We start from the raw sequence: 13803 nt of genomic DNA, 5'->3' as shown, positions 1-13803 counted from the left end.
CGAGCAACGGGAGCTCACCCCACCACGAAGATTCAAACCGCCAACCTTCTGATCAGCAAGTCCTAGGCTCTGTGGTTTAACCCACAGTGCCACCCGTGTCTCCGTTCTCTAAGGTAGCTTCCACCAATTCTTTTATTTCCTTTCTCCTTTGTTTTGAAGGCTGGGGAACTCAGAGGAGCTTTCCAGGGTGCTGCAATCCTCTGTGTATATCTGGATGTTTTTTCTATGTGTGCAGGGGGACTGATTCTGAGCCTTTGTCCTTTAATTGTTTTACTTGAAGCAAGAAGCATTTCTCTTTTGTTCACACAGCTCCCAGGATTCCTTAGTGTTATCAGTTTGTGGGTGCCAGACCACCATAATCTCCAAGCTGAGCAAGTGTTAGAATTCAATGAAGGCTTGGGATGTTGAAACTGGGTTCCAGACCCATGTGTATTAGGCTGTATGGTAGGCACTTCTGATCCCCTGGAATCAGCAAGTGTTAAAAGCTAGTTAAATTCAGCTAGCCTCCTGTGTTGAGGTGCGCCATTAAGACAGCAAAGGTCAAAGGAACTCATTGTGAGATGGCAATTGGTTGGGGCCTCTCCCTCAAAAGATAAAGCCACAGAGCTTAGCTTAGAAAGGTTAGAGTTAGGTGTTATGTGACAGAGAAGCAGAAGAGCAGGAGGAAGAGCACAATATTTGATGCCTGTTTGAATCTAAAGTTGTGTCTATGGGAGACGCAAGAGCCATTTGGGTGCTGATGCTGTGAATCCCTCCATCATAGACTCAGGTTCTATGTATGTGCAAATAAACCATATATCACAAAACAGCGCAGTCACCCCTGTGTCTCATTCCCAAATTGTGAGAATCTATTAATATTGGTCTACTTTTTTGTGGAGGAATAGTTTCTTCTTTGCTAATGGAAACATTGATATAGCTAGTGATTCATACTGTAGATATTGAAGATTTACTGGTTTTAAAAGGAATGTTTGGCTGCTGTGATAGCCAACGCTTTAGGCTATAGATTGTATGTTCTGGCCAATGGCAAAGATAAGAAAAACTGAACAGACAATCTTGTGTGTATTAAATCCACACACAGCCAGGTTTAATTTTGATAGATCTGCTCAATAATCAGTCTGGGCCAGGCTTCCTGTTTCCTGTGTGCCAAGGGGTAGATGCCTCTCCCAACACAGTGGAGAGAGACAGACGGAAATAATCAGAAAATGATGGGGGAACTGCATTTTCTGCATTCCTCTTCGGTTGATAAATAGTACACTTGAATATCTCCTGTCGAGTACAGTCATACCTTGTATCTCAAATGCCCTGGAACTCTCCTGAACACCACAAACCCAGAAGTGTTTGTTCCAGTTTGTGAACGTTCTTTTGGAACCTGAACATCCGACAGAGCTTACGGGGCTTCTGATTGGCTGCAGGAACTTCCTGCAGCCAATCAGAAGCTGCAATTTGGTTTTTGAATGTTTTGGAAGTTGAATGGCCTTCCGGAATGGATCCCATTTGACTTCCAAGGTACAACTGTATTATGGTTGTAGTAATTATGCTACTCATTTGCTACTGTTTTTCTTGATCACCTTCAAAAAATATATTGCTAAACTTTGCATGATGTTGTTATTTGTTTTATAGTGACAAAGTGTTTCCCAGTAAAAGCACCAGAAAATGGAAGAATCCTTATGACTGGAATACAAGACCTAGACCAGGAATTTCTGTTTGGCCAGGTGTTACGGTTTGAATGCTCCAAAAGTTTCAAAATCGAGGGGTCCGAACAAATCTTTTGCACAGCGCATGGAAACTGGAGTGACGATGTACCAAGATGTGTAGGTTAGTTGGGAGGAGGGGATAAAACAAACAATCAAAAGCAGCAGAAGATATGTTAAAGCTCAGTGCTTAAAGCCCCTTTTGCATGCCAAAAATGATCACCAAAGAGTTTGTATAAAATAATAGGGCTGTTCATTTAAAATTAGATCCATCAATTCCATACCCTCCAACATTTCTCTGATGAAAATAGGGATGTTCCGTTGCATAATGTTAATTTTACTATTTATACCCCACATATATTATTGGGTTGCCCCAGACACTCTGGGCAGCTTCCAACATATATAAAAACATAATAACATTTTTAAAACTATACAGAATTACCTAAAGATGGCTCGGGGGTCAGATAACTCCATACCCTCCAACATTTCTCTGATGAAAATAAGGACATCCTAAGGAAAAGTGCCAACAAAGGTCCGTATAGTTAAAGCCATGGTTTTCCCAGTAGTGATGTATGGAAGTGAGAGCTGGATCATAAAGAAGGCTGATCGCAGAAGAATTGATGCTTTTGAATTATGGTGCTGGAGGAGACTCTTGAGTGTCCCATGGACTGCAAGAAGATCAAATGCATCCATTCTTAAGGAAATCAGCCCTGACTGCTAACTGGAAGGACAGATCCTGAAGCTGAGGCTCCAATACTTTGGCCACCTCATGAGAAGAGAAGACTCCCTGGAAAAGACCCTGATGTTGGGAAAGATGGAGGGCACAAGGAGAAGGGGACGACAGAGGATGAGATGGTTGGACAGTGTTCTCGAAGCTACCAGCATGAGTCTGACCAAACGGCGTGAGGCAGTGGAAGACAGGAGTGCCTGGCGTGCTCTGGTCCATGGGGTCACGAAGAGTCGGACACAAGTAAACGACTAAACAACAACAAAAATGGGAAAGTGGGACATTCCAGGATCAACTCATATACCAGGACAGCTTCTCTAAATCAGGGACATCCCTGGAAAATAGGAACATCCCTGGGAAATAGGGTCTGCAGTTCCCATTAGCTTTACCTAACTAAATCAACGATTTGAATTTATTGATGGTGTGTTAACATGTGTGCCTTATCACATGTGATGTTCATGTGTACATGTGCCATCAATGGAAGCATGTCTTGTGATACTTGGGGGTCAGAAGATGGTTCACCATGGGGACACTTTCTTTTTTACAGTAACAGGGGGAGATCAGCAGTATAGGTACAAAACCAAGGATTGTACATATTTATCACAGAAGAATAAGCAGTAAATGTGCAGCTGCCTATAACTATGACCACAGGGTGGAGCCTGGAGAGAAAGAGAGGGAGGTGGGGAAAGCTACTGTCATGTTATAAAGCAAGAAGAGGTTGCTAGGAATCTGGCACACTGTAATAGAGGCCTAGATTTCATGGAACAACCCTGACATGTAAATTAAAGGGATTTTGTACATGCATAGGTTCCTTTGAGCCTGACATGGTGTGGTTTCCAAAGCAAGCAGCTTGGATTCTCCTGAACCTTCTCAGTTCATTGAAAAATAGCTTTAAAGGAGAGGTGTGAGGCTTCCTGTCCTCTCTAGGTACCTGACTAGAATGGAAGTAAATGACAAAGATGGAGGAGAGGCAAGGGTAAAAGGTAGAGAAAGAGGTGAGGGGAAAGCTGAACCGGGCTGGAGCAATTTTGATGAGGTCCCATAAAGACTGAATGAAGATTGAACAATGGGGACGCTCTTAAATGCTTTATTTCCTTAAAAGGTGGGGGGATGTTACTTGACACAACAGGCAAGCCATCTACAAAAATGAGGTAGGGTATTTTTAGCTTCCTGTCACAGGTAGTTTAAGAAGCTGCTTGAGCACATTGTTCTCAGCCATTGGTGCTGAGTGAAAAAGTAAGAGATGAGTGCTTTGTGCAAATTGGATAGAGTACCTCTGCCATCCAGAGTATCATGTTCAAACCTGGGCAACTAGCCTTTCCAGATGCCGGCTTGTAGAGACAGTGTTTTGGGAAAGGCCATTTTTGTTCTCACCAGGGCTAATGAATGGCCAAATATTGGATTGTGGCCAGGCACAGAAGCAATCCAGTGTAGAGCAAGGCATTTTCACGCATCCAGAATCCTTAGGCAATGAGGCCAAGCACAATTCCAGCAAGGGAGGCGAGGCAAGGTCACCACGGCTCACTTCCTTCATTGTGCTTCTATGACATAGGCATTCATTTTTTGAGTAAACGAGTCAAGATGCTCAAGGGAAATGCTCAGCATGATAGGGAGTAACCCTTGTTGCAGTGCAGGTTTCAGGGGAGCATTACTCTCCTGGCATCACTGCCAGTTAGAGAAAGGGGAAGGTCAAGGCAGTGAGGAGCTCAGCACAGTGCAGTGGCAGTGACAGTGACAGTGCTGAATTGACTCTGCCACTGCACCTGTGTCGCAACTCCCCACTGCCTTGCCCCCCACTCTTGGTAGTTGGCAGCAACGTACAATGTTGGGTAGCCCAGGTGAGCAGTGCCAAACCACCCACACCAGCCAGCCAGCCAGCCACAACTCTCTCTCTCTCTCTCTCTCTCTCTCTCTCTCTCTCTCTCTCTGTGTGTGTGTGTGTGTGAGTGAGTGAATATATATATAGTGACAAATTGTCAGCAAATGTTGGCTAATATTATATGGCAATTTGCCTAACATACACATTTTTGTAAAGCCATTTCCCCCTACACAATGCATTTTTGTATGCTATTTTCCAAATATGTATGTATTTTAATCCACACAGTACCCTATCATATGCACCTTTCTACACATTAGTTGGCCAGAGAACTGCATTACAAAATTCAGAGCAGTGAGAATTTCAAAGGATGTCTGTGTTTTGGTTTCTGTATTTTTTTGCGAAGGCAAATAACATTCACCTTCAAATACAGATTCACCTTCAAATATGAATCGGATCAATTCATATTTAAGCAGCTAGGAAAGGTTGTTAAAAGAGAAAAAAGTGGTGTGTCACTGTGACTCCTAAAGATTATTTCAACACCTAGGAAACATATGGAAGCTGTTGAGAATATTTTATGTCACTGGACTTGAATCTAGTTCACTCCTCAATGAGAATTATGACTTCAGTTCTGCATTTAGCCTGCTCTCGTGCATGATTACGTGACTCCTTCTGAGTTCTGGCACCTTAGAAATGGGAATACAGTGAATTATACATGGAAGAAACTTTTTAGAAACATTGCATTACATCTCTTTTTGTTACAAGTTAACACCTTGTTTCCTAATACAGAAATTTTGTTTGTATTTTGCGATAGAAATTACTTGCCAAGAAGAAAACATTGATCATGGATATATACTAAACCCAAAGAAACTTTACAAAGAGGGGGACCGAGTGCACTTCTCATGTTCTAATGGGTACAAGCATGCTGAGAGATCGGATGCTACATGCACTAGGAATGGGTGGAGTTCAAGACTTGCGTGCATAGGTTTGTATGTTTCCAGTTCCTAGAGCTGTCGTCGTTTCAGTGTAACCCTGTGCATGCTTACTTTGAAGTAAGCCCACTCTGTTGCACAGCTCTCTGAGGGAATTGTGCACAAGATTGCAATTTTAGTCAAGTGGATTGGATTAGATAATTTAAAATAGATCAGAACATTGTCCTTGGTGAATCAGGACAATGATTTTTACACCTTTAAAACTATGCCATTTTGTGTTTTATACCAGTATTTATTTATTCCTCACTTACATCTTGCATATAGGAGGGAATGCTTCTACAGTGGTGTCCGGAAAGGCACTTATTATTATTATTATTATTATTATTATTATTATTATTATTATTAATTATTATTAATTATTATTATTATTATTAATAATAATATACCACCCAATAATCCAGAGGTTTCAGGGTGGTTCACAAAAAAGATCTATGACAGCAGAAAGAGAAGAGAGGAACATCTAGAATGGCAGTGGCATGTTGCAGCACTGTGCTTATATTATTTTAAAGGGACTAATAATTCGGTGATCCAAGAACAGAATACATGTGCTTTTGTTACTTTTCAACTTTTGTTCCTTTTCAACAAAATACATATTGCTAATCAAGTAAATTTTCTTTAGCAAGTTCCGCTGATTCTGGTTTTGCAATCTTTTGCTAAAATGTTGAGATGTGAATTTTAATCTGTTCTTATTCTACTGTTATTTTATCTTTTTGAAAGTTATTATTATTATTGTTTACTTTCTTTTTTTGTAAATTTATTTGGGTTTTTCAAATTAAAATTTACAATAGCATATCAACATACAATATAGAAACAAGATTCCACAGAATCTCCTGGACTTCCCTCATCCCCGTTGTGGGTCCTATTGCTAGTCCTTTCCTCCTGCATCTTTTATAATAATCCAGATCTTTTGCATCTCCATTATGTCCAAAATTCACCTTTAAACTGCAAGTGTTAGTCCATCCTGACTAACAATTTTAGGTGTTTACAATGGTTTATAAGATATAAATTTCCCCCTTTCCTTATTAAGACTTTGGTCTTTGAAATTATTGCTTTTCTATCTTATTGAAAAAATTATTAATATTTCATAAATTGCTTTGAAGTTTGTTTTTAACAAATAATAAATACATTCTCATACTGATGTACTGAATTATATCTAGCCAGGGAAAGAGTTTGTTGCTTGATCTGTTGTTGACCAAGTGTCCTCTTTGTATTCCTCCATAGAAATTGTCTGCTCCCCACCCCAAGTAGAAAATGGCGACTTCCATCCTAAGCAGAGTCACTATGACTATCAAGACACAATCGAAACACGGTGTGAGTCTGGCTATCAGCTTCGGAACCACCAATCCCCTTCCATGTGTACAGAGACGGGGTGGTCTCCTCCTCCGATATGTATTCGTAAGTAGCTTTCTCTTTGCAGTTTCAAAACATGAACAACTAGCATTCAATGCATCCAACTTTGTAGTTTGTGAATTATATGCCCATCACGATGATAGTTGAGGTGTGTGTGCAGGGAGAGCCATGAACCTCTACCTATTGCTCTATTACTGGAGGTGAGGGGCTGTGCATGGAGGCACATGGGGTCCCTTGGATGGAGGCTGGGTTATTCACAGTCAGAGTAAGGGCTCAGATTTTTGCCCACTGAAATGTTGTTCCCAAGTACAAAGTTTTATTGCCGTCATTCACAAATATATCGGACGAAATAATAATAATGATAATAATTTATTATTTACACCCCGCCCATCTGGCTGAGTTTCCCCAGCCACTCTGGGCGGCTCCCAATCAAATATTAAAAACAATACAGCGTTAAATATTAAAAACTTCCCTGAACAGGGCTGCCTTCAGATGTCATTTAAAGATAGGATTGCTACTTATTTCCTTCACATCTGAAGGGAGGGTGTTCCACAGGGTGGGTGCCACTACCGAGAAGGCCCTCTGTCTGGTTCCCTGTAACCTTACTTCTCGCAATGAGGGAACCACCAGAAGGCCCTCGGCCCTGGATCTCAGTGTCCGGGCTGGACAATGAAGGTGGAGACGCTCCTTCAGATATACAGAAATAGGGATGCAGGCACATCCGACTGAATGTCTGCATAGGCTCAAGCTTTTTTGCAAAGATTTGATTTCAATGCTTGCTAAAATATTGGAGTTCCCCGCACCATTACCCTATGTCCTTGTTCTATGGGTCAAAAGCTTATCTCTGGGCTGGAGAAGACTGTGGTCTTCAATCCCCAGCAAACTGTCTTTCCTCAGCTCTGACTGTTCCTGGCAGCAAACGTGGGTCTGGGGACCACCTGCATCTTCTGCCACAGTCATCCATTTCTGTTTTCATACACAGTCCAAAGAGGGGAACCCAGATAATATTCAGACACTGATACACTTGAGCCAAATGTGCATCCTCCATTAAACCAGCCAGCCCAAGGAAAATAGCAAGTGGAACATCCTGATTTATTTATGTTTGGCTTAACCTTTTTCTCATCTTCCCCAAAGCAAAGAACTGTGACTATATTCGGATTGAGAATGGACAACTATCTGATTCCTACGAACACTATCCAAACTACTATTTTCCAAAAAGGGTGGGAGAAACAGTTGACTATCGTTGCCGTTATGGTTTTCTACCAATAAATAAACAAACATGGGGTAGAAGTTCATGCACCAAACTCGGCTGGAATCCAGAACCAAAATGCTTCAGTAAGTTCACATTTCCCTTGCATTCTCAACTTTGATCAGAAATGGAAACGACCATATGCAAACACAAAATATGCCTATTCCGAAAGATGTGGAAGGAAAATGTGTAACATGGTTAGACAGTGAGTAATCAGAATGGAAAACTTTAAAATTTAATATGAAAATGTCTTCATATGGCACCAAAATTATAATAAGCTGAGTACCAGGCTGACCAATTTGGTAGTTGTGATTGTGTTCCATAAGTGGGGGGGGGGGCTGATGGAAAGGCTTTCTGTGTGATCACCACCCCCTGATATCAGTGGAAGATCTTGGCATTTGGGCAGGTGGCTATGGACGTAGGGGAGGGTTGAATCATCTTAATCTCTCATCCTTGTGATCACCACACAAGTACACTGTAAGTCCCTTCTGTCAATAGCCTGTGTAATATTTTAAGACAAAATCCTAAAAATACGCCTATTCTTTAAATATATAAAAAAATAGTTATAATGGTATTTGAAGGGGTTCCATGGTACACTTTTTCCTTTAACAAAAAATCTAACTGCTCGAGTTTGGTGTAATAAGTACCTGGAGGCCATAGTGCTTTATGATGTGACACTCCTTCCTGGGTAATTGTACGGAGACAAAAATGGCTGCCCTCCGATACCTATGGAGTCACCTCTCCTTTTCTCTATACGTCACACATCACAATGTGTCCCACCCCCCGCTTCCAGGGGCCTCTAGTTAGTGATGGACAAATCTGTTAGTTTTAGTTTCTTTGGGTTTCTAATTTTTCCAATCTTATGTTCATTTCTCCACATTTCAACATCAGTTTATTGGTTTGAATGTGGTGTGTGTGTAGTGACAAATTGTCAGCAAATGTTGGCTAATATTGTATGGCAATTTGCCTAACATACACATTTTTGCAAAGCCATTTCCCCCTACATAATGCATTTTTGTATGCTATTTTCCAAATATGTATGTATTTTAATCCACACAGTACCCTAACATATGCACCTTTCTACACATCAGTTGGCCATTGCAAAATTCAGAGCAGTGAGAATTTCGAAGGATGTCTGTGTTTTGGTTTCTGAATTGTTTTGTGAAGGCAAATAACATTCATGTTCAAATACAGATTCACCTTCAAATATGAATCGGATCAATTCGTATTTAAGCAGCTAGGAAAGCTTGTTAAAAGAGAAAAAAATGGTATGTCACTGTGGCGCCTAAAGATTCTTTCAACACATGAAGGGGTCCATAAAGGACCTATTTTATGAATCATATTGTGTGTCTATTTTCTACATCTATATGTTGCAAAAGCATATAGAAGAACTTTAAATCACGTCTCTTGAGTAATGCACCACCTATCTTTAAAATAAGATTTCAGTTGCCAAAATATGTGTCAATCAATGATGTAACCTTTTCCCCCCCTTTTAGAAAAATGTGATATTCCTAGACTGCTTGCACATGGTACATTCAATGCCCATCCTAGGCAGTTCATAGAAGGTGATGAAATTTTGTATTCTTGTGAGGCTGGATATGATCCTATAAATCAACAAGCTAAGGCCATGTGCACCAAAAATGGCTGGTCACCTACTCCACGTTGTAACGTAAAAAGTAAGTGTTATTTATGGAATCCAATTTGACAGTATAGAACCTGAGAACCTGGAGCCTGCCCTGTCCTGCTGTGAACAACCAGTACATTAGATTATTTTCTTGGACTTCTCACAGTTATAGGAAAGCTTAAGGATGTGCATGTTTGCAAATCTCATGTTGATTTGTAATGAGTAGCAGAGGAAAGAGGCCTTTGCAGCACCTATCTCTTCTGAACATCTCCTCTTCACTGGGTGAAGCAATCACAAGTAGTCTGGGTACTTGCCAAACATGTGGTAGATGGAGCTGAACCTGGAAGAACTTGTTTAATATTTGTACTCAAAGGGTGGGACTTCTGACAGGCTGTGGAATGAACCTTAAAGTCTCTCTAAAACCTGAGCTACACAACTTAACCAGACTAGATCTCAGTTGAGAAATTTATGAAACATTGTAGTGGACTTCACAAGAAGCTGATTCTTAGCTAACAAAGCCCACCATAATTTATGGGTTCATGTATCTAATATGTTCCTTTTCCTCATTAGAAATATGTCGACCCGCGAACCCACCAAACGGCTTTTTCACTGAAAGAAGAAACCAATATAATTTGAATGACAAAACATCATATCGCTGTCAGCCTGGCTTCACAACTCCACAAGGACTTGAAACGGGAGATATACAATGCCATGAAGAAGGGTGGAAGCCTGAACCAAAGTGTATCAGTAAGCAGTTTAAAGAATCATCTATTATGGATGAAAAATGGGTTGGTTTAGACCACACATTGTATAAGTCATTAACTTAAGCTTAAAAAGCAGTCTCATCTACACAATATGGACTTCTTCTGTCTGTTTCCTCCATCTTCTTTCAGTGGTAGTAATTTCGAAAGCAAAATATTGAGGAACGTATTACAGCAGGAGACTCAAACTAACAACAAGAAATTGTTTTCTTGGCAATCAATTGATGAGAGACAAAGTTCTAGGCCTCATTGATGAAATGCAAACTGGCAAATCCATCTTAGAGTAGTCAAGGAACTCAAATGTGAAATTGCTGTCCATTTAGCTACAATATGTAACTTGTCCCTCAGATTAGCCTTCATAATGAGGCCTGGAAAATAGCTAATGTATCTCCAGTTTTTAAAATGGGATCCAGGGAGAGCCTGGAAGTTATAGTAGTGGTAGTAGTAGTAGTAATAATAATAATAATAATAATAATAATAATAATAATAATAATAAATAAATAAATATTTATACCCCACCCTCCCCGGCCAGAGCCGGGCTCAGGGTGGCTAACATCAATAAAATTACAATAAAACATAATGGGAGGGGGGAAACAAACAAACAAACAAAAAACCAGTTTATTAAAATACAGGTTAAAATACAATTTATAATGCAGCATTATTTTAATAGTAGCCCATAAATCGAAAACACAAGGGGAGGGAAATATAAGGGTCAGACTGAGTCCAAACTAAAAGCCAGGCGGAACAGCTCTGTCTTGCCGGCCCTGCAGAAAGATGTCAAGTCCCGCAGGGCCCTAGTCTCTTGTGACAGAGAGTTCCACCAAGTCGGAGCCAGTACTGAAAAGGCCCTGGCCTTAGTTGAGACCAATCTAACCACCTTGCGGCTTGGGACCTCCAAAGTGTTGTTATTTGTGGACCTTAAGGTCCTCCGCGGGGCATACCAGGAGAGGCGGTCCCATAGGTACAAGGTTAAAGTTGCTTAATTTCTGCTTGCTTAATGGAAATTTGTGGGAAAGTATTGTGAAAAATAAAATAACCAACCATATAGAAAAAGAAATCTTGCTGAAGTCAAAACAGGCTGGCTGTTGTAAGGGCAAATCCTGTCTCACCCACTTAGTAGAGTTCTTTGAGTGTGTTAGCAGGCACATATGAATGGTGGTGATCTGGTTGACTCCTTGGACTTTGAAAAAGCTTTTGACAAGGTATCTCACCAAAGACTCCTAAATAAGCTTAGCAGTCATGAAATAAGAGGTGAAGTCCCTTTATGAACCAGGAATTGGTTAACCAGCAGGCAGAAAGAAATGGACAGTTCTCTGAATGAAGGGATTCAGAAAGTGAAGTCCCTAAGAATCAGTAATGGGACCTGTTCCTTTTAACTAGCTCATAGACAATCTAGAGTTACAGGTGAGCAGTGAAATGGCCAAGGAAGCTGGTGATACTAAATTGTTCATGGTCATTGTAACAAAAGGAGACCGACAGGAGCTCCAAAAGGGACTCTCCAAACTGAGTGAATTGGTGGTAGAATGGCAAAGACAATTCAATTTAAACAACTGTAAAGTGATGCATATTGGGGCAAAAAAATCTTAATTTCACACGTATGTTCATGGAGTCTGAACTAGCAAGATTTTAGAGCATGTAAACTGATGCTATAAAACCAATCATCCATATAATCCTTTCTTTATTTCCTCAGAGACATGCCAAGTGCCAACTCAAAATAATGTAATCTTTAACACAAGTCAATCGGTTTTCTTGTTTGAAGAAATACTTCACTACAAATGTAAAGATGGGTTTGAAACCATTAAAAAGGCCACAGGTGACCATGTAGTATGCACAGAGAATGGATGGAGTCCAAATCCTGAATGTCTACGTAAGTTAGATTGTTTAATTACCGGTATATAACACAGCCTTGATATAATTATATAACACAGCCTTTGTCAATCAAACAAGGTTTGTTTCACTGATGTTTTCTATGTGGTTACATACACAGGCCACTAGTTTATAATCTTTCAGAAGCAAGGCCTCCAATTATCCTAGATATAGACTTTAGGATTATCTAGTATGTCATAACCAGCAATACTCTGGTTTCTCTTCAGATATTGCTATAACCAGCAATATCCTTTATTTTCTTCAGGTAATTTTCTCCCAGTGATTCCTAACGATTTTACATAACTAAAATACCTCAAGTTGGCATACATCAGTGATCTAATTAATAATGATCAGTAAGAATATATGTACTCATCTCGGATGTAATAAAGTAAGATATGAAGCTGGATTTTTAGCAATCTGATTCTGTAGATGAAATTGCTACATATAGGAGTCAGGCAACTAGCTCTGTGTTTAACAATGTGTTTGGCTTGCTCAGAGTTCATAGAAAACATCTGAGAATAAAATACCCCAACTGAAGCACCTTTTTGCAGTGGTTCCTTCCTTCATCCAGGCAGACTGATAAGAATCCTTCACCTGGAATGTAAAGAATGAAGAAAAAACAACAGGAAAGCACAAAGTTAATGGAATATATCCAAGCCCAGGTTGTTCAAAGAATTTACACCATCTTCTATATTAAGCATAGCACCAGCAACTCACCTGAGTGTGCCAGTTGTTGTGAAAAAATAGAATTTGACTTCTTCTAGAGAGATTTTCAGGCATGGAAATTTTGAAGGTATGAGGAAGGTGGACTCACCCAATAGCTGAGAAACATGGCATGCTGTCTTGTTAAAGATTTATTGGTCTCCACTCCCAGGAGGTCAGAGGTTATGCAAGCCTGCAATAAGTTTGATGAACATTTGCAAACATTTTGCTCAGCGGGTTAATTTCAGGCATGTTTGTTTTGAAATGCACTTAATTATATTCAATCTGCTTTGCTCAACATTTCCTTTAGCAATACATTGTGATGGTTTCCTTCTGGAGAATGGGCAACTTGACCCTAGAAAGAACCAATATCAGCACGGAGACGTGGTGAAATTTTCCTGCCGTGGAAACAAAAGAGTTGGGCCTGACTCTGCCCAGTGTTATCATTTTGGATGGTCTCCACAGCCCCCAACATGTAAAAGTATGCATTTTTTTCCATAGCTTATACAAAAAGTAAATATCAGTGCACTTGTTACTCTTAAAAATTTCCTGGCAGCCTCTTTTAATAATGTTTCTCCCAAGTCTTACTGGGGAAGATAGTGTATACATATATACATTTTGTTTAGTGTTGTGTGGTCAATGGAATATGGAAAGGAGGTGACGCCGATGGCACTGTGGTCTCAACCACTAAGCCGCTTGGGCTTGCTAATTGGAAGGTCACGGGTTCAAATCTGCACAATTACCGTATTTTTTGCTCTACAAGAGTCACTTTTTCCCTCCTAAAAAGTAAGGGGAAATGTGTGTGCGTCTTCTGGAGCAAATGCAGGCTGCGCAGCTATCACAGAAGCCAGAACAGCAAGAGGGATTGCTGCTTTCACTGTGCAGTGATCCCTCTTGCTGTTCTGGCTTCTGAGATTCAGAATATTTTTTTTCTTGTTTTCCTCCTCCAAAAACTAGGTGCATCTTGTAGTCTGGTGCATCTTATAGAGCGAAAAATACGGTAGCTGCTGGAGTTTAGATTACAT

At 40.3% G+C, this 13803-nt stretch overlaps 1 protein-coding gene across 7 annotated transcripts in view; it reads left to right on the top strand.

Annotated features, from left to right (window-relative positions):
• Positions 1–13803, top strand: part of LOC310847500 (complement factor H-like) — a 48462-nt gene that overhangs the window by 12208 nt on the left and 22451 nt on the right. For 5 of the 7 annotated variants that reach the window (XM_083745314.1, XM_083745315.1, XM_083745319.1 and 2 more), the window contains exons 5-12: positions 1621–1815; positions 5049–5219; positions 6448–6621; positions 7711–7911; positions 9322–9501; positions 10020–10196; positions 11901–12077; positions 13089–13259. In XM_083745314.1, coding sequence (XP_083601440.1) covers positions 1621–1815; positions 5049–5219; positions 6448–6621; positions 7711–7911; positions 9322–9501; positions 10020–10196; positions 11901–12077; positions 13089–13259 — 1446 coding nt within the window. The remainder of the gene's footprint in view (positions 1–1620; positions 1816–5048; positions 5220–6447; positions 6622–7710; positions 7912–9321; positions 9502–10019; positions 10197–11900; positions 12078–13088; positions 13260–13803) is intronic. The other 2 variants (XM_083745318.1, XM_083745316.1) reach the window with 1 other exon arrangement.

This window comes from Podarcis gaigeae, assembly GCF_964106915.1.
Source record: "Podarcis gaigeae genome assembly, chromosome: 6".
NCBI lineage: Eukaryota > Metazoa > Chordata > Lepidosauria > Squamata > Lacertidae > Podarcis > Podarcis gaigeae.
Note: the sequence above shows the minus strand (reverse complement) of the source record. Positions and strands in the feature narration are given on the sequence as shown.